Source organism: Ranitomeya imitator, chromosome 2 (genome assembly GCF_032444005.1).
Source record: "Ranitomeya imitator isolate aRanImi1 chromosome 2, aRanImi1.pri, whole genome shotgun sequence".
Taxonomy (NCBI): Eukaryota; Metazoa; Chordata; class Amphibia; order Anura; family Dendrobatidae; genus Ranitomeya; species Ranitomeya imitator.
The window spans coordinates 53,249,342-53,270,469 of record NC_091283.1 but is presented as its reverse complement, the minus strand read 5'-3'; the positions used below and the strand labels follow the sequence as shown (position 1 = coordinate 53,270,469).

At 46.4% G+C, this 21,128-nt stretch overlaps 1 protein-coding gene across 4 annotated transcripts in view; it reads left to right on the top strand.

Annotated features, from left to right (window-relative positions):
- Nucleotides 1-21,128, top strand: part of LOC138661806 (cytochrome P450 2F2-like) — a 154,243-nt gene that overhangs the window by 64,491 nt on the left and 68,624 nt on the right. For all 4 annotated transcript variants that reach the window (XM_069746734.1, XM_069746736.1, XM_069746733.1 and 1 more), the window contains exons 2-3: nt 1,161-1,338; nt 6,087-6,249. In XM_069746734.1, the coding sequence (XP_069602835.1) occupies nt 1,162-1,338; nt 6,087-6,249 (340 nt within the window). In that variant the 5' untranslated portion in view covers nt 1,161. The remainder of the gene's footprint in view (nt 1-1,160; nt 1,339-6,086; nt 6,250-21,128) is intronic.

Genomic DNA, 21,128 nt, shown 5'->3' with positions numbered 1-21,128 from the left:
TTGGTCACCGCGACATTGCATTGAAATGCAATAACGGGCGATCAAAAGAGCGTATCTGCACAAAAGTAGTATCATTAAAAATGTCAGCTCGGCACGCAAACAATAAGCCCTCACCTGACCCAAGATCCCGAAAAATGGAGAGGCTACAGGTATCGAAAAATGGTACCATTTCTTTTTTTAGCAATGTTTTGAATTTTGTTTCACCACTTAGATAAAAAATAACCTAGACATATTTGGTGTCTATGAACTCATAATGACCTGGAGAATCACATTAGAAAGTCAGTTTTAGCATTTAGTGAACCTAACAAAAATCCAAACACAAAACAAGTGTGGATTGCCCTTTTTTTTGCAATTTTACCACACTTGGAATTTTTTTCCCATTTTCTAGTACACGACATGCTAAAATCAATGTTGTCGTTCAAAAGTACAACTCATGCCGCAAAAAATAAGCCCTCACATGGCCATATTGATGGAAAAATAAAAAAGTTATGGCTCTGGGAATGAGGGGAGCGAAAAACGAAGACGCCAAAAACGAAAAAGGGCTGTGTCTTGAAGGGGTTAATGAAAATGAATGATACACTCCCCAGGAATTACCCCGTTCTTCAGGCACTCCATTTGAGGCCAAGAAGAATGGATGAGCTCTGAGCTACCCTAGCCCGACATTTATCTGTTTGTTGACCTCCTGACTGGTTCCGTGAGCACATTTAACATTAGGTATATGACAACTTTTTGTCTCTCTACTTTCCCAGGAGACTAATTATCTTGTTTCCTTTCCTGTACTGTCTTGTCTCAACATATCAGTAATAAAACTTAGTTTCTACTTTTTTGGACCTTGTCTTGTCCCTAAATTAAGATTCAGAAACTAGACAGTTAATGGTCAATGAAAGTGATTCAAGTATTTAATATGGCTGACTTTTTGAATTTAGTAACATAGTAACATAGTTAGTAAGGCCGAAAAAAGACATTTGTCCATCCAGTTCAGCCTATATTCCATCATAATAAATACCCAGATCTACGTCCTTCTACAGAACCTAATAATTGTATATAGTAACATAGTTAGTAAGGCCGAAAAATGATGATTCGGTGCTAACCGAATAAGCGGTAAGCATATTAAAGCGGTAAGCATATTAAACATTCCATATATGAATTTCTGTCTACAGGATGGATTTCTACTCACTGGTTACCGTCCTCTTGGTGATTCTCATAATCAGCATGTTGTTTAACTACACAAAGCTACTGTTAGAAAAGTCAAAGTTGCCTCCTGGTCCAACTCCTCTTCCCATCATCGGCACTCTTCACCTAATGAACCTTGATGATGTTGTGGAGTCCCTCCTGGAGGTGAGCAAAGCCAGAAAGAAAGTGCTGGATAAATAAGAATGAAGGCAGCACTTTTTTTTATGATCATATTTAAGTCATATACATGCGATGCTTTGTTGTGTAATATTGTACGTTGTGTTCACCACTGCTGTGTACCGCGAGCCAAGTACAATATTGCTAGATAACTTCACATCTCTACAGTTATGTTAACACTGAAATGCGTGTGGGGGTTATGACAGATGTGAGATTGCAAATTTGTCGACAATTGTAGCATACATGCAGCGCCCCAGAGTCCTGGTCGTTGCAGTAATGTTATTCTTCCACCAGGGGGAGTGATGTTAAGTTTGAGGGCAATGAAGGAGATCTTCCGTCCAGGTATCACAACCTCAAAAACACACTTCACACTCCAGTCCGCCAGGGGGAGCCATGCTTCTATCTATTAGGGCACTCCTCACACTTAGGTAAAACTGGTGGGTTGGTTAGGAAGTTAGACAGAAGCTGACTGGAGGGAGTAGGAGATAGTCAGTGAGTCCCGACCGAGTTTGGCAGAGGCTGGTTGGAGTAGGTTCCAGCCAGCTCCAGACTGCGGCCTGCGGAAGATGAAGGTACACGGAGCTGCGCCTGCATCCCATGCGGCAGCATCCTAAGAAAGGACACAAAAGGAATTGTGTTGCAGTGAGTGAGCAACGAAGTCATAGCAACAGGAGAGGAACATCAGAGGGAGACCAGCTAGAAGCAGGCTGCCTCCTTCTGAAGCGCACTAACGGTAGCCAGAACACCGAGGGAGTAAGGATCTCTATGCCGTTACTTCAGAGACTGGCAGGACGGTTGATTCCACGTTGGCTGCCTGACTATATACCCAGGAGGCAGGGTGGCAACTTGTGGGGGCCGGGGCATCTCTAGGGTCCCTATAAAAAGCCTCAGACCACCAGTCATACGGGTTTATCCTATCCGTAAGGGGGACAGAGAGAGAAGAGACTTAACATCTATAATAGTTGTGAGGACCTTACCGAGTTGCTCAGCAGGGAGGTACTACAATGCCCAGGCGCTAGAGGAAAGCTATTGAATTCCACCTGGATAAGGGGACTCTGGATTTGCCTTCAGACCGGCCTGCCCTGTGGTCCCTACCCTGGACTGTGGATGCTGAAGCCTTCAGTAAAGGTAAAGAGACTGCAACCTTGTGTCCTCATTATTCACAGCACCTTACATCCTCAACCATCCACCATTTACACTCTGGGAAGCTCTGGGGACATACTTCACCTGTGGGAAGGTATACCATCTAGCTGCCATAACATCACCACAGCAGACCCCTAAGCAGCGTCAGTCACCCTGACCGAATACCACAGGTGGTGTCACGAACATTATCCCTTTAAAGACATTTCCCCCACAATTAACAGCGGACGTTCCCCTAGGGCCAGGGACCGGGTCAGCCACTGTGACATTCCCACTGAGTACAGAAGAAGGGCCCGTATCCGAGTACCCCAAAGCCCTGGCGGGGCGCCGCATACACTGTATTAGTTAAAAGGAATCTGTCAGGTGCTACATGCCGCCCAAAAGGTGGGCAGCATGTATCAGGACTTGGCTGTATGATCACAGCCATGTATATTTTACTTTCAAACTCTATGGCATTTCAGAGTGAAGCATACTTTTGATAGCTGGCGGCTTCTTTGCACTCGCTGACAGTTACTGACAAGCCTCTGCTTGGTTGTGTGTATAGGCAATTGGTTTTCAGTCAGTTTACGCTGCCGGGGACGTTCTTGTACAACTAGTTACTAGTGATGAGCGAGTATACTCGTTGCTCGGGTTTTCCTGAGCACGATCGGGTGACCTCCGAGTATTTATGACTGCTCGGAGATTTAGTTTTCATCGCAGCAGCTGAATGACTTACAGCTATTAGACAGGCTGAGTACATGTGGGGATTCCCTAGCAACCAGGCAACCCCCACATGTACTCAGCCTGGCTAATAGCTGTAAATCATTCAGCTGCCGCAATGAAAATGAAATCTCCAAGCAGTAATAAATACTCGAAGGTCACAGAGTGTGGTCGGGAAAACCTGAGCAACGAGTACACTCGCTCATCACTGCTAGTTATGGATCGCCCCCGTAGGGCAGTGGGGTACTTGGTACCGGGTCTTTCGTTTCTTGCAAGCGGGATGTCACGGTGGCTGACCCGGTCCGAGGCCCTCAGGACGTCCATTGTAAATGGGGGAAAGGTCTTTAAAGGGATAATGTTCGTGATGCCACCTGTGGTATTCGGTCAGGGTGACCGACGCTGCTTAGGGGTCTGCTGGGGTGATGTTACGGCAGCTAGATAGTATGCCTTCCCACAGGTGAAGTATGTCCCCAGGGCTTCCCAGTGTATAGATGGTGGATGGTGTGAGGCACAGTGAATAACGAGGACACAAGGATGCAGTCTCTTTACCTTTTTACTGAAGGCTTCAGCATCCACAGTCCAGAGCACCAGATCACAAGGCAGGCAGAGTCCGTCGGTCTGAACGCAAATCCAGAATCCCCTTATCCAGGTGGAAATCAGTAGCCTTCATCTAGCTCCTGAGTGTTGTAGTCCCTCCCTGCTGAGCTTCTCGGTGAGGTCCTCACAACTGATGTTGGTGTTCTAGATGTTATGTTTTTCTCTCTGTCCCCCAGATGGAAAAGAACAGCCGGTATGACTGGTGGCTTGAGACTTTTTACAGGGGCTCTAGCACACCCTGGCCTCCCATCGTTGCCACCGTGCCACCTGGGTTAAGGTCGGGCAACTAATATGGAATTAGCTGTCCTGCCGGTCTCTGGAGCCAGGCTTGGAGACGATGACTCCCTCGGTGTTCCGGCTACCAGATTCTGCGCCTCAGAAATAGGGCAGCCTTTTACAGGGCAGAACTCCTTCTGGTTTCCTCTCCTTTTGCTATGACTTCTTTTCTCACTCTCTGCAACACAATTCTCCTTCAATGTCTCTTTCTTAGGATGCTGCCGCATTTGGTAGGCAGTCGCAGCTCCGTGGCCTTCTGTCTAGGCCTCTGACAGGATCCCACCCCTGTCAGGGACCCATTACCTGAGCAGAGCTCAGATAGCTGCTCATTGGGTGAAGCCCAGCCAGCTTCCGCCAGACTGGTGCTGCCTGGGTGAAATCCAGTCAGCTTCTGCCTAACTTCCTATCCAGACCACCAGTTTTACCTAATTATGAAGAGTGCCCTACTAAATAAGAGCATAGCTCCCCCTGGTGGACTGGAGTATGAACTGTGTTGTGTGGGTTGTGATACCTGGTAAAGTGATCTCCTTTATTGCCTTCAGACGTTACATCATCCTCCCCTAGAAGAGAATGATATTACTGCAACGACCAGGACCCTGGGGCGCTGCAGTTACTCATCCGGCTCGGGCCTCGAAGGCTAGTAAAAGTATGTTTTATTCTGAAACAAGCCCTGGCATGATAATGCCCAGCAGGATACCACTGGTGGTGAAGAGGTGTAAAGTACTGTGTCCTTTAAGAGTTAATGCACTAATTAGCTGGTCACGAGGCTTGGTCAGGGGGCACATGAGAGCAATTTAAATACTTATGCCCATGAAGCTAGAAATTTGCATTAAAAAGTTTTTTTTGTCTTGACCGATATCGCTGTTGACGCTATACATCACTAGCTTATTTTTCTGATTTCTCATCTTCTCATTTATTCTCTGATATATCATATTTATTACGCAATATGCTGAAAAAAGAGAATGGACCACACCTCCAAAAATCATACATCGATCTAATGCCGCTAGGCAAAAATATATATACGGTAACTGGCCATGAAGTTCTTAGTTTAACATTCTGATCAGACTCTATGAAGCCTGCTACCACATCACGGTGAACCTCTCACTGGGTCCTAACTTTTATTACCTTAAAGGAGCGGCGTCATGCGGTATCCACTGCTGCAGCGGCAATGCACCGCTCCACAAGCACAAAACCACAGCAACAATGGCTGCCACGCATCACCAACACCAAATGAAAAAAGCATTACAACTCATCTTCCTCAAGCTCTCAAATGAGAGCAAAAATAGGCAGGACTCTCTTTTCAGTCTCCAGCTTTTTAAAATCACATGTGCCAAATGGGAGGAGTGCACAACTGAAAAAAAGAACAGATCATACTATAAGCTGAAAAAAGAGAATGGTCATCTTTTTTCTGCAGTTCTAGCATTTCCATTGTTGTCCCCTCTTGTTTTTGTTTTACTTGGACCCACACTCCTCCCATTTAACCCAGGTGTTTTTAAATTAGCAGGAGACTGCAAGAGGGGTTATGCCTATTTTTGCTCTCAGTCCACAGTCTGAGAACATGTGGAAGGTGAGGTTTTTACATCTATTCACCTGGTGTTTGGTGCTCTGTGGTGGCCATTGCTGCTGCGGTGTTGTGTCAGCCGGGCGGTGCGGCCTGGGGTCGTGAGGACTCACTGTTGCAGCATGGATTCTATGAGATCCCCAGGCCGCCCGCCCAGCTGGTGCACTGTTGCTGTGATGGAGGTTGACATCATATGCTTGACTCTTCTCCACACATATTTATTTAGATTTTTGCCCATTGTAATTTCTCTCTTAATGAAAGAATGTAAACTCAATGTATTGTTTTTCTTTTCAAGCTGCAATATGTATCCCTTGAGGATATGAAGCTTTCCCACTTTTCTAGTACTGCTCCTTAAGAACCATTGACCTACTCAATAGAATTGATTTTGGCCACCTATTGAACATTATAAAAGTATAGTTTCAAATTGTAACCTGTCATGTTGAATGTCTCTGTTTTCTTCTAGTTGTCGAAGAAATATGGTGACATATTTACAGTATATGAGGGGACTCAACCAGTTATCATTCTTTGTAGTTATAAAGCCCTCAAAGAAACTTTCATTGACAAAGCAGAAGAGTTCAGTGGTCGAGCCTATTATGCTTCATTCTATGATTTTACCAAAGGAGATGGTGAGTATTTAGTCAGGGGAAGTTTACTCTTCTTTGATCTCTGTGTATTATTCATTGACTTTTTCTTCACACTTGTTGGCTGTTTGGCTACTTTTATTCTTATTATGGTTCCAGTAGAATAAAATTGGAATATTAATGGATCTAGAGACCAATAATCTACATTTGGAGGGGTGGCCTGCTATGAACAATATCACTGACAAGCTTTTAACATATTGTCTCAGTTCCATGGTAACATCACAACAGGGGAAAATTGGTTTTACCCAATTCTAAAATGAATCAATAGTCTCTTCATGTAATTCAAATACTTAATGTGTCTGTTTGTAATGGGTGCAAGGGTCAAGATGCAACACTGCAACCTCAGACATCAGTGAAATGGGATCCTTTGGGTGCAAATGTTACGGTTTGACTCCAGCATTCTTTCTCAAGCCACATACTAAAAAAGGTACAGGAACCTCCAGCTTATGCAGTAGACAAAGTCTCAGTCTATTTTATATAATTAAAATAGTTTTACCTGATATAACATAGGTGCAGTTGGTGGCAGGTACAAATCTTAGTATCAAAATCTTCATCTGTTCTGCACAGAGACACAGGCATATCGGCTGCAAGTGGAGCATGGACTTTTCAAATACACGGCATAAACAACTTGGACTTCCCATCTCCATTTTCACTTCTTTCTTGTGCTATATTCCACTTTGTAACTGTGTCCCTGCCTGGTTGGCCTCGTGTTATTTTTATGCTTCCAGGACCTGCTTACATGGTGCTGCTTCAGCCCTTTCCTTCTTGGCTACCTTGAGCCCCTTAACCAACAGAACTATTTCTGGCTTAGGCCGTACTCACTACAGTTGTCTCCTTCCTGTAAGACTCACTCCTGAGTGCTAAGGATTTTCTGGCTTGATTTCTGCCACTTGATCTAGCTAATTACTTCCAAACTTGGCACTCCTGCAATGTTCCTTTAACACGCGTCTTAGTAAGGGGCCTATATCTTTCTCATCTCAGAACTATTCTCTGTGTACCAGAGAGTCCAAGAATAGGGACATTCTACATGCTTCTCAAAATCCACAAATCTGGAAATCCAGGAAGACCAATTATTTCATGTGTGGGCACCCTTACTGAGCAGGTATCTGGATTGGTAGAGGGTGTTCTTAAACCACTGGTAAAGGATACACACAGCTTCATTCAGGACACAAGTGACTATTGAATAAACTAGGTCCTTACCAGAAGGAACCATCCTGGCCACCATGGATGTGGAATCTTTGTACTCTAATATCCCACACTAGGATGGATTAAATGTCTGCAAATTCTTCATGGAAAACACAGGGACTGATGCTGATTCTGTGATGAAACTTATAAGATTCATCCTCACCCACAATTACTTTGAATTTGACAAGAAGATCTATCTACAGGAGACTGGCACAGCAATGGGAAGTAAAATGGCTCCACAGTATGCAAATCTTTTCATGGCCAAGCTTGAAAGCGACATTTTTTGTAATAAATTCTTTACTTAAAGAAGTTATCCACTACTATAAAGTTTTTTTTTTTTTTTTTTCATAAATCTTGCTATTATGTGCCACTGAAAACATCTACTGTGTTTATTTTAGCAATATTAGCTGTTATCATGCTGTAGCAGCACATCTTCAGTGCTGGATTCAGCTCTCATGAGGTTAATCGACTACTTCCTTATTGTGACCTAATACTACAAGTTCCATGATGCTTTGCACTGCCACTAAGCCCGAATCTAGCACACCCCCTCCAAAAACACCCAAACTCCTCCCTCCTCTCCCTCCTCTCTCTTCAAAAGGATTTGTGGTGTCATTTCTGTCCAACTCCTCTTTTACATTTGTCCAACCCACACTCCATTACACAGAGCGATAGATAGATAGATAGATAGATAGATAGATAGATAGATAATAGATAGAGAGATAGATAGATATGGGATAGATAGATAGATAGATATTAGATAGAGAGAGAGATATGAGATAGATAGATGTGGGATAGATAGATAGATAGATAGATAGATGTGGGATAGATAGATATGGGATAGATAGATAATAGACAGACAGATGATAGATAGATAGATAGATAGATAGATAGATAGATAGATAATAGATAGAGAGATAGATAGATATGGGATAGATAGATAGATAGATAGATATTAGATAGAGAGAGAGAGAGAGAGAGATATGAGATAGATAGATAGATGTGGGATAGATAGATAGATAGATAGATAGATAGATAGATAGATAGATAGATAGATGTGGGATAGATAGATATGGGATAGATAGATAATAGACAGACAGATGATAGATAGATAGATAGATAGATAGATAGATAGATAGATAGATAGACACAGACAGATAATAGATAGATAGATATGGGATAGAGAGATAATAGATAGATAGACACAGACAGATAATAGATAGATAGATATGGGATAGAGAGATGATAGATAGATAGATAGATATGGGATAGAGAGATGATAGATAGATAGATAGACACAGACAGATGGATAGAATTAGATAGATATGGGATAGATGGATACATACAGATATATCTATATATCTATTTCCATAGATATGTCCATATCCATGTTTCTAAACCCCTTCACCCCTGGAGCTTTTTTCGTTTATCGCTCCCCTTCTTTCCAGAGCCATAATGTTTCCGTCAATATGGCCATGTGGGGGCTTATCTTTTGCGGGACAAGTTCTACTTTTGAACGACACCATTGGTTTCACCATGTCGTGTAACAGGAAATGTGAAAAAAATTCAAAGTGCGATGAAATTGCAAAAAAAGTGCAATCCCACACTTGTTTTTTGCTTGCCTTTTTGCTAGGCTCACTAAATGCTAAGGCTGTGTGCACACGTTGCGGATTTGATTGCAGATCCGCAGCGTTTTTTGCCGCACAGAATTGCAGCAAATCCGCATTGTAGTGCACAACCAATGTAAGTCTATGGGAGCCGCAGACTTGTTGTGCACATGCTGCGGAAAAGGCCGCACCGAAACGCAGCTTTTTTTTTTCTCCGCAGCATGTCACTTCTTTTGTGCCGAACTGCAGCGTTTCTGCACCCTTAGGCCGGGATCACACACAGCGAGATACGGCCGAGTCTCACAGGTTAAAACCAAGCTCTGGCACCGGCACTCCGGAGCGGAGCGTGCAGCCGCACAGCAATACATGGAGCCGCACGCTCCGCTCCGGAGTGCCGGTGCCAGAGCTTGTATTTAACCTGCGAGACTCGGCCGTATCTCGCTGTAGTGTGACTCCGGCCTCAAACTTTCATTGAGATGTAGAAAATATCTGCAGTTTTGCTGCGGATGTGGGTCCAAGAAACGCTGCAGTTCAGGAGGAGGGAAGTGTGTGGGTGGTGACCAGGGCCGAACTGGCCATCGGGCACTTCTGGCAAATGCCAGAAGGGCCGGTGCCAGTAGTGGGCCGCTGCACTCTTTCCCCCCTACTCCCGCCAGTGCCGCCGCCGCATTCAACTATACCGGCGTCCATGACGCCGGTATAGTTCAATGCAATGATGGAGGAGAGAGCATCCGCTGACGCTCCCTCTCCCATCATTCCCCGCTCTGCCTCTGACACTGCGGGTGCACGATGACGTCATATCATCGCAGACCTGCTGTGTCCCGGGCAGACTGCAGCCGCCGAGACAGGAGCCAGGAGCAGCGCGGGCAAGAGGAAAGGTGAGGAGAGTGTGGAGCCATTATCGGGGGGATGAGATGTGGGTTGTGCTGTATATACCACTGTGTGGGCTGGGCTGTGTATGTACCACTGTGTGGGCTGTGTATATACCACTGTGTGGGCTGTGCTGTGTATATACCACTGTGTGGGCTGTGCTGTGTATATACCACTGTGTGGGCTGTGCTGTGTATATACCACTGTGTGGGCTGTGCTGTGTATATACCACTGTGTGGGCTGTGCTGTGTATATACCACTGTGTGGGCTGTGTGTTGTGTATACTACTACGCGGGCTGTGCTGTATATACTACTACGCGGGCTGTGCTGTATTTACTACTACGCGGGCTGTGCTGTATATACTACGACCCGGACTGTGCTGTATACTACTACACGGGCTGTGCTGTATACTACTACACGGGCTGTGCTGTAAACTACTATTCGGGCTGTGCTGTATATACTACGACCCGCGCTGTGCTGTATACTACTACATGGGCTGTGCTATATACTATGCAAGTTGTGCTATATTATATGCGGGCTTTGATATATACTATGGGAGGTATATTATATTCTATGGGGGAGGCCGTGTTATATACTACTAGCTATTGAACCCGTTCTACGCCCAGGTGGCGAGCATTTATATTGGTATATGGTCTCCATCCTGTCATGTGCTGCTCCATCCTGCGCCCCCATCCTGTCATGTGCTGCTCAAATCCTGCACCCCTGTTCTGTCATGTGCTGCTGCCATCCTGCAGCACCATTCTGACATGTGCTGCTCCCATCCTGCGCCACCGTTCTGTAATTTGCTGCTCCCATGCATATGGCCGGTACACTGCTCCATTATGGTTCATGGCCCCCATAACATGCTCCATAGTATATGATGCTTCATAGTATTATATGCCCCGTATGCTGCTGCGATATATATGTATAAAAAAAAAAAAATAACATACTCACCTATCGTCGCTGGGCACCGAGTGCTGGGGGGCCTGAGCAGGCGGGGACACCGGCGCGCTGTGGGGGTCAGGTGCCGGTATTGCCGCTAGCTCAGGCCCCCGACACTTGCTATATTCACCTGTCCCCTGTTGCAGCGCTGCACGCCACTTCTTCCGGTCCTCTGGCTGTGACTGTTCAGTCAGAGGGCAGCGCGCATTAAGCGCGTCATCGCGCCCTCTGAACTGTGAAAATCACAGGCAGAGGACCCGGGAGACAGAGCCGCACGCAGCGCTGGAACGGGGGACAGGTGAATATAGCTTATACTTACCCTCCTGGCGCGTCCCTGCCTCTCCGTTGGAGATCGTGGTGTGCGTTCAGTGTTTACGCATACCTCGATCTCCTGGGAGCGTCACTCTGTGGGGTCCAGACTGCGCCGGCGCTTGCGCAGTCTATAAAGGCTTCGGACAGAGTGACGCTCCCAGTGTTATATTATAGATGTGGCTGTGTTATATACTACTGCGGGGGTATATTCTATTCTATGGGGGAGGCTGTCTTATATACTATGTGGGGTATATTATATTCTATGGGGGAGGCTGTCTTATATACTATATGCGAGCACATTTGCAGGATCCTTTTTTTTTTTTGCCGGATCCGTTTTTTCTCAGAGTTGTATTAGCGCCTGATGGCCACACGTTTCATCCGTTTTTTGCTAGATCCGTCGCTGTGCATTTTTTTCGACGTACCGAAAAACCGTTTCTCTGTATGTGTTTTCCGTCCGGCGGAAACAGCTTTTTTGACGTATCCTGCCAAAAACGGATGAAACGTGTGGCCATCAGGTGTAATCCGGCGCTAATACAACTCTATGAGAAAAAACGGATCTGGCGTAAAAAAAGGGATTCGGCGAAAATAAACGGATCCGGTGGAAAAAACAGATCTGGTGGAAAAAAAAAAACATCCGGCGGAAAAAAACGGATCCGGCGGAAAAAAAACATCCCGGTGGAAAAAAATGGATCCTGCAAATGTGCTCGCAGGATGCGTTTCACCCATAGACTTGTATTAGCGACAGATGGCCACAAGTCGCGTCCGTCGTGCTACGGATCAGTCGTGTTTTGGAATACCGTCGGCACGAAAAAACGTTCAAGTGAACGTTTTTTTGGCCGTTGCGGCAGAAACTCCGCCCCCTCCTCCCCGCACTTCAGAATGGGCAGCAGATGCGTTGAAAAACTGCATCCGCTGCCCACTTCGTACACAAATTTCACAACGTGCGTCGGTACGTCGGCCCGACGCATAGCGACGGACCTGTACCGACGCAAGAGTGAAAGAGGCCTTAATGAGCGTTGAATTTTTTAAAAATAAAGAAAAAAACGGCGTGGGCTCCCGTGCAATTCTCTGCGCCAGAGGGGGAAAGCCGACGGCCGGGGGCCAATATTTGTAGCCTGCTATGAATATCAGCCCGCAGCTGTCTGCGTAGCCTTTACTGGCTATTAAAATAGGAGGACCCCCCCAAAAAAATGATGTGGGGTCCCCCTATATTTTATAGCCAGAAAGGCTACGCAGACAGCTGCGGGCTTATATTCATAGCCTAGAGAGGGGCCATGGATATTGGCCCCCCCCCGGCTACAAATACCAGTCCGCAGCCATCCCAGAAATGGCGCATCTGTAAGATGCGCCAATTCCGGCACTTAGCCCCTCTCTTCCCACTCCCGAGTAGCGGTGGGATATGGAGTAATAAGGGGTTAATGTCACCTTGCTATTGTAAGGTGACATGAAGCCGGGTTAATAACGGAGAGGCGCCAATAAGACGCCTATCCATTACTAATCCAATAGTAAGAAAGGGTTAATAAAACACACACATTTGGAAAAAAATATTTTAATATTCTTCATTTAACCATACTTACCATACTTCTGCGCCTGCAAAAAAAAGTAAAATAATAAACCGTATACTACCTGTCCGACGCAGTCCAATTAATAACGAGTGTCCCACGATGATCTCCCCTATAGAACAGTGACATCGGGTGATGTCACTGCTCTATAGGACCCTCAGTGACACACTGACAGGAGACAATGGCTCCTGCAGTGCATCACTGAGGTTACTCTAGTTCACTGGTCTCACTTTATGGCAATTGCTGCGTGGGAAAATGTCTCACCCAGCAATGCCAATAGTGAGACTAGGGACTATTTTCTCACAGGGGCGTAGGAATACCTTGTGAGGAATACATGATGGAAGGATACCTTCCATCATTGTGTTCCTGGAGCCCCTGGAGAGTGGTCGCATCAACTGATGCTCCTGCTCTCCACGGGAGATCGTCGTGGGACACTCGTTTTAATTGGATTTCTGCGGACAGGGAGTATATTGTTTGTTTATTATTTTAATATTTTTTACAGGTGACAATGGCTTCGGGGAACAAAGTGACAAGTGATGGTGAGTATGTACTCTATGTTATATGTACTGTATGTCTGTAGTATGTATGTACTGTATGTCGCATGTCGTCGCATGGTGCATGTCGTTGCATGGTGCATGTCGCATGCCGGCGCATGGTGCATGTAGCATGTCGCATGGTGCATGTCGTCGCATGGTGCATGTCATCGCATGGTGCATGTAGCATGTCGTCGCATGGTGCATGTCATCGCATGGTGCATGTAGCATGTCGTCGCATGGTACATGTCACATGCCGTCGCATGGCGCATGTTGTTGCATGGTGCATGTCGTCGCATGGTGCATGTCGCATGCCGCTGCATGGTGCATGTTGCACGCCTCTGCATGGTGCATGTCACATGCCGCTGCATGTCGTCGCATGGTGCATGCCAGCGCATGGTGCATGTAGCATGTCGCCGCATGGTGCATGTCACCGCATGGTGCATGTCGCATGCCGTCGCATGGTGCATGACGCATGTCGTCGCATGGTACATGTCGCATGCCGTCGCATGGTGCATGTAGCTGCATGGTGCATGTCGCTGCATGGTGCATGTCGCTGCATGGTGCATGTCGTCGCATGGTGCATGTCGTCGCATGCCGCTGCATGGTGCATGTCGTCGCATGCCGCTGCATGGTGCATGTCGCATGCCGTCACATGGTGCATGGCGCATGTCGTCGCATGGTACATGTCGCATGCCGTCGCATGGTGCATGCCGTCGCATGGTGCATGTCGCTGCATGGTGCATGTCGCTGCATGGTGCATGTCGTCGCATGGTGCATGTCGTCGCATGGTGCATGTCGCATGCCGTCGCATGGTGCATGTCGCTGCATGGTGCATGTCGCTGCATGGTGCATGTCGTCGCATGGTGCATGTCGTCGCATGGTACATGTCGCATGCCGTCACATGGTGCATGCAGCATGTCGTCGCATGGTGCATGTAGCATGGTGCATGTCATCGCATGGTGCATGTAGCATGTCGTCGCATGGTGCATGTCGTCGCATGTTACATGGTGTGTGTTGTATGTATGTACTGAGTGTTTTTTTTTTTTCATTCAACACATTAGCCGGATGATGGGACTACAACTGTCCCATCATTGGCTAATGTGCCAGTCACTGTCAGTGTAGCAGGCAGAGCCCGATGGGACTTGTAGTCCCATCGGACGATGCCTGCACACACATACATACACATATATATACACACACACACACACACACCAACAACCCCCCACAGGAGACCCCCGGCGCCGAGCGGCACAGGAGACCCCCGGCGCCGAGCGGCACAGGAGACCCCCGGCGCCGAGCGGCACAGGAGACCCCCGGCGCCGAGCGGCACAGGAGACCCCCGGCGCCGAGCGGCACAGGAGACCGCCGGCGCCGAGCGGCACAGGAGACCGCCGGCGCCGAGCGGCACATGCCGGCACCCAGACCCCAGCGTCAGGCATCCACGCACTCCCCCCAGCAGAGCCAGCACAGCCCTGTCCTCAGATCCCAGCGTGAGCAGTGAGCACACATAGCCCCGCCCGCCCCCAGCACAGCCCTGCAGGCAGCCCCGCCCCCAGCCCAGTCACTTTTGCTGAGTGACTGCAGACTGTGGGGGCTGGTCACGCCTGCTGCTGACGTCACGTCAATTTTCAGAGCCTGGAAATTGACGTGACGTCGGCGGAAATGAGCGGCGGCTGCAGTCTGGGGGTCATGTGACCCGTACCCAGCTGCAGCCATAGCGCCGCTCACAGGCAAAAACGACAACGCAAGGTATTTACACAATGCAATAGGGGTCCTGGGGGGATACATTGGGGGGTTACATGAAAGTAGTGGACAACCCCTTTAAAGTATTTTTTAACAAATAAGGAAAACAAAAAAAATAACATCTTTTTGTGACGTAAAATATAGGTTACTATTTGCATAACCAGTTGTTATTTTCAGAGAATCACAAAGTCATCTAACTATAATAGGAAGTGGGGGGTAAAGGGAGTGGAGGCAAAATCTTAGGGAGAATTGGGGGATAAGAACAAGAGAAAGAAGGGTAGATAAAGGGTTCCGAGGTGTCCTGCTCAGGATGATGTTGATTAAGTAGTTAGAAAGTTCAGTCTTTCAAATGTGGGTATAAACATTCAATTTTGAGATAGACATGTAGAAGTGATAAAATTGTAAAGAGGTATGTTTTAATGAGTATAGATTGTTTCTACAGGATGTTTCTCTGATGTATTTAACCACAGGGTCAAGAAGTTAATAATTTTTGAGTTTTTGGAGTTGGATAGTCTAAACTTTCCGTATATGCCTGTTTGATTTGTTCTTTCAACCATTTTTACATGCAGGGGCTTCAACATCTTTCCAATGCCGTGCAATGGTAATTTAGCCGCATTGATCAAATGAGGTATCAGCGATTTTCTGTTTAGGTATATATTGGAAAGAGCCAAATTGAGAAGAGTGAAGCCGGGTGTTATTGATATATCTATGTTAAGGACTTTTTCTATGAACTCTTTGATATTTAACCAGAATTGTTTACTTTTTATGCATTCCAGCCAAATGTGTGTTGGAGTACCTCTTTCTCCGCTGCATCTCCAACAAAGGGGAGAAATAAAATTGTTCATTTTATTTAGGATGTCTGGAGCTCTGTACCATCTTGAAATGATTTTATAGTTGAGTTCTTGAAATTTCAAAGAAGAAGCTAGCCAATGAGTATTTTTAAACATTATGGGTATTTCCTCCGAGTGGAATTTTGTGTTAAGCTCTAATTACTATTTTTTAACAAAGTCTGGAATATCGTCTGTTTGGGTTAAATTTTTGTTGATTTTGGCTATTATTTTTCCATTATATTTTGTGTTTGTGAAAAGTCTAAGGATTGGTGGGATTGGTAGTGAAGTGGAAATGTCAGGAAGATTAAAGGGAACCTGTCACCCCCAAAATCGAAGGTGAGCTAAGCCCACAGGCATCAGGGGCTTATCTACAACATTCACTAATGCTGGAGATAAGCCCCCGATGTATCCTGAAAAATGAGAAAAGAGGTTAGGTTATACTCACCTGGGGGGCGGTCTGATTTGATGGGCGTCGCGGTCCGGGGCCTCCCATCTTCATAGGATGACGTCCTCTTCTTGTCTTCATGCTGCGGCTCCGGCACAGGCATACTTTGTCTGCCCTGTTGAGGGCAGAGCAAAGTACTGCAGTGCGTAGGCGCCGGGCCTCTCTGTCCTTTCCCAGCGTCTGCGCACTGCAGTACTTTGCTCTGCCCTCAGCAGGGCAGACAAAGTATGCCTGCGCCGGAGCCGCAGCGTCAAGTCAAGTAGAGGATGTCATCCTATGAAGATGGGAGGCCCCGGACAGGACCGCGACGCCCATCGGACCGGACCGCAGTGGGACCGCCCCTGGGTGAGTATAATCTAACTTCTTTTTCTTATCTTTCAGGATACATCGGGGGGCTTATCTACAGCATTACAGATTGCTGTAGATAAGCCCCTGATGCCGGTGGGCTTAGCTCATCTTCGATTTTGGGGGTGACAGGTTCCCTTTCAGTTTGGTTACTGTTGTGAATTCTGTGGCTGAGTTCACTTCTGTGGTCACAAGTGGTATTGCAGTCTCTGGGCTTCCTCCCTCAGGTGTTTTGGTGAGCTCGTTGGCTGCCTTGCTATTTAGCTCCACCTGAGTCTGTCTTCCTTGCTCCTTGTCAATGTTCCAGTGTTGGATCTGAGCTACTGCATCTTTCCTTGGGCCTGCTGCTCTGCTAGATAAGTGCTTCTAGTTTGTTTTCTGTTTTTTCTGTCCAGCTTGTTTTTATCTTTTGCTGGAAGCTCTGAGAAGCAAAGGGGTGCACCGCCGTGCTGTTAGTTCGGCACGGTGGGTCTTTTTGCCCCTTTGCGTGGTTTTCGTTTTAGGGTTTTTTGTAGACTGCATAGTTCTCTTTGCTATCCTCGCTCTGTCTAGAATATCGGGCCTCACTTTGCTGAATCTATTTCATTCCTACGTTTGTCTTTTCATCTTGCTAACAGTCATTATATGTGGGGGCTGCCTATTCCTTTGGGGTATTTCTCTGAGGTAAGTCAGGCTTGTATTTCTATCTTCAGGCTAGTCAGCTCCTCAGGCAGTGCCGAGTTGCATAGGTAGTTGATAGGCGCAATCCACTGCTGCTTCCAGTTGTGTGAGGATAGATCAGGTACTGCAGTCTACAGAGATTCCACGTCTCAGAGCTCGTCCTATTGTTTTGGGTTATTGCCAGATCTCTGTATGTGCGCTGATAACTGCACGCTGTGTTGCCTGATTGCCAGCCATAACAGTACAAGGAGCCATTCAATGATTTCCAATAGAGGGAAAAAAGAAATCCTGACATCATTTTTTTTTCTTAGCTCTGTCTTCAGTCTTTTTTTTCCCCTAGACATTAGAGTGCTTCAGGACACAGCTGTGGACATGGATATTCAGGCTCTGTGCTCCTCAATGGATAATCTCGTTGTAAATGTACAAAAGATTCAAGATACTATTGATCAGAAATCGATGCTAGAACCAAGAATTCCGATTCCTGATTTGTTTTTTGGTGACAGAACTAAGTTCCTGAGCTTCAGAAATAATTGTAAGCTATTTTTGGCCTTGAAACCTCATTCTTCTGGTAATCCTATTCAACAGGTTTTGATTATTATTTCTTTTTTGCGCGGCGACCCACAGGACTGGGCGTTTTCTCTTGCACCAGGAGATTCTGCATTGAGTAATGTTGATGCATTTTTCCAGGCGCTGGGATTGCTTTACGATGAGCCTAATTCAGTGGATCAAGCTGAGAAAAATCTGCTGGCTTTATGCCAGGGTCAGGATGATGTAGAAGTATATTGTCAGAAATTTAGAAAATGGTCAGTACTCACTCTGTGGAATGAATCTGCACTAGCGGCTTTGTTCAGAAAGGGTCTCTCTGAAGCTCTTAAGGATGTAATGGTGGGATTTCCTATGCCTGCTGGTTTGAATGAGTCTATGTCCTTGGCCATTCAGATCGGTCGTCGCTTGCGCGAGCGTAAATCTGTGCACCATCTGGCGGTATTGTCTGAGAGTAAGCCTGAGCCTATGCAGTGCGACAGGACTATGACTAAAGTAGAACGGCACGAACACAGACGTCTGAACAGACTGTGTTTCTATTGTGGTGATTCTACTCATGCTATTTCTAATTGTCCTAAACGCACTAGGCGGTTCGATAGCTCTGCCGTTATTGGTACTGTACAGTCCAAATTCCTTTTGTCCATTACCTTAATGTGCTCTTTGTCATCATATTCTGTCATGGCGTTTGTGGATTCAGGCGCTGCCCTGAATCTGATGGATTTGGATTATGCTAAACGTTGTGGATTTTTCTTGGAGCCTTTGCGGTGTCCTATTCCGTTGAGAGGAATTGATGCTACACCTCTGGCCAAGAATAAGCCTCAGTACTGGGCCCAGCTGACCATGTGCATGGCTCCTGCACATCAGGAAGTTATTCGCTTTTTGGTACTGCATAATTTGCATGATGTGGTCGTGTTGGGGTTGCCATGGCTACAAACCCATAATCCAGTATTGGATTGGAACTCTATGTCGGTAACCAGCTGGGGTTGTCAGGGAGTACATGGTGATGTTCCATTTTTGTCTATTTCGTCATCCATTCCTTCTGACATCCCAGAGTTCTTGTCGGACTTTCAGGATGTATTTGAAGAGTCCAAGTCTGATGCCCTACCTCCGCATAGGAATTGTGATTGTGCTATCGATTTGATTCCTGGTAGTAAATTCCCTAAGGGTCGTTTATTTAATTTGTCCGTACCTGAACACACCGCTATGCGCAGTTATGTGAAGGAGTCCCTGGAGAAGGGACATATTCGCCCATCGTCGTCACCATTGGGAGCAGGGTTCTTTTTTGTAGCCAAGAAGGATGGTTCGCTAAGACCGTGTATTGATTACCGCCTTCTTAATAAGATCACTGTTAAGTTTCAGTATCCCTTGCCATTGATTTCTGACTTGTTTGCTCGGATTAAGGGGGCTAGTTGGTTTACTAAGATTGATCTTCGTGGTGCGTATAATCTGGTGAGAATCAGGCAGGGAGATGAATGGAAAACGGCATTTAATACGCCCGAGGGTCATTTTGAGTATCTGGTGATGCCGTTCGGACTTGCCAATGCTCCATCTGTTTTTCAGTCTTTTATGCATGACATTTTCCGTGAGTATCTGGATAAATTCTTGATTGTTTACTTGGATGACATTTTGATCTTCTCAGATGATTGGGAGTCTCATGTGAAGCAAGTCAGAATGGTTTTCCAGGTACTGCGTGCTAATTCCTTGTTCGTGAAGGGATCAAAGTGTCTCTTCGGTGTGCAGAAAGTTTCATTTTTGGGGTTCATCTTTTCCCCTTCTACTATCGAGATGGATCCGGTTAAGGTTCAGGCCATCCAGGATTGGACTCAGCCGACATCTCTAAAAAGTTTGCAGAAATTCCTGGGCTTTGCTAATTTTTATCGTCGCTTCATCTGTAATTTTTCTAGCATTGCCAGACCATTGACCGATTTGACCAAGAAGGGTGCTGATTTGGTTAATTGGTCTTCTGCTGCCGTGGAAGCTTTTCAGGAGTTGAAGCGTCGTTTTTGCTGTGCCCCTGTGTTGTGTCAACCTGATGTTTCTCTTCCGTTCCAGGTCGAGGTTGATGCTTCTGAGATTGGTGCAGGGGCGGTTTTGTCACAGAGAGGTTCTGGTTGCTCAGTGTTCAAACCATGTGCTTTCTTTTCCAGGAAATTTTCTGCTGCTGAGCGTAATTATGATGTGGGCAACCGAGAGTTGCTGGCCATGAAGTGGGCATTCGAGGAGTGGCGTCATTGGCTTGAGGGTGCTAAGCATCGCGTGGTGGTTTTGACTGATCATAAGAACCTTACTTATCTTGAGTCTGCCAAGCGCTTGAATCCTAGACAGGCCCGTTGGTCGTTATTTTTTGCTCGTTTTGATTTTGTGATTTCATACCTTCCGGGCTCTAAAAATGTGAAGGCGGATGCTCTGTCTAGGAGTTTTGTGCCCGACTCTCCGGGGTTATCTGAGCCGGCGAGTATCCTCAAGGAAGGAGTCATTGTGTCTGCCATCTCCCCTGATTTGCGGAGAGTGTTGCAGAAATTTCAGGCTAATAAACCTGATCGTTGTCCGGCCGAGAAACTGTTCGTCCCTGATAGGTGGACTAGTAAAGTTATCTCTGAACTTCATTGTTCGGTGCTGGCCGGTCATCCAGGAATCTTTGGTACCAGGGAGTTGGTTGCTAGATCCTTCTGGTGGCCATCTCTGTCACGGGATGTGCGTGCTTTTGTGCAGTCCTGTGGAATTTGTGCTAGGGCTAAGCCCTGCTGTTCACGTGCCAGTGGGTTGCTTTTGCCCTTGCCGGTCCCGAAGAGGCCTTGGACACATATTTCGATGGATTTCATTTCTGACCTTCCCGTTTCTCAAAAGATGTCTGTCATTTGGGTGGTCTGTGATCGCTTTTCTAAAATGGTCCATCTGGTGCCCTTGGTTAAATTGCCTTCCTCCTCTGATTTAGTGCCTTTGTTCTTCCAGCATGTGGTTCGTTTACATGGCATTCCTGAGAATATTGTTTCTGACAGAGGTTCCCAGTTTGTCTCGAGGTTCTGGCGAGCCTTTTGTGGTAGGATGGGCATTGACCTATCTTTTTCCTCGGCCTTCCATCCTCAGACTAATGGCCAGACCGAACGAACCAATCAGACCTTGGAAACATATCTGAGATGTTTTGTTTCCGCTGACCAGGATGATTGGGTGTCATTTTTGCCGTTGGCTGAGTTCGCCCTTAATAATCGGGCCAGCTCGGCTACCTTGGTCTCTCCATTTTTCTGCAATTCTGGGTTCCATCCTCGTTTCTCTTCAGGACAGGTTGA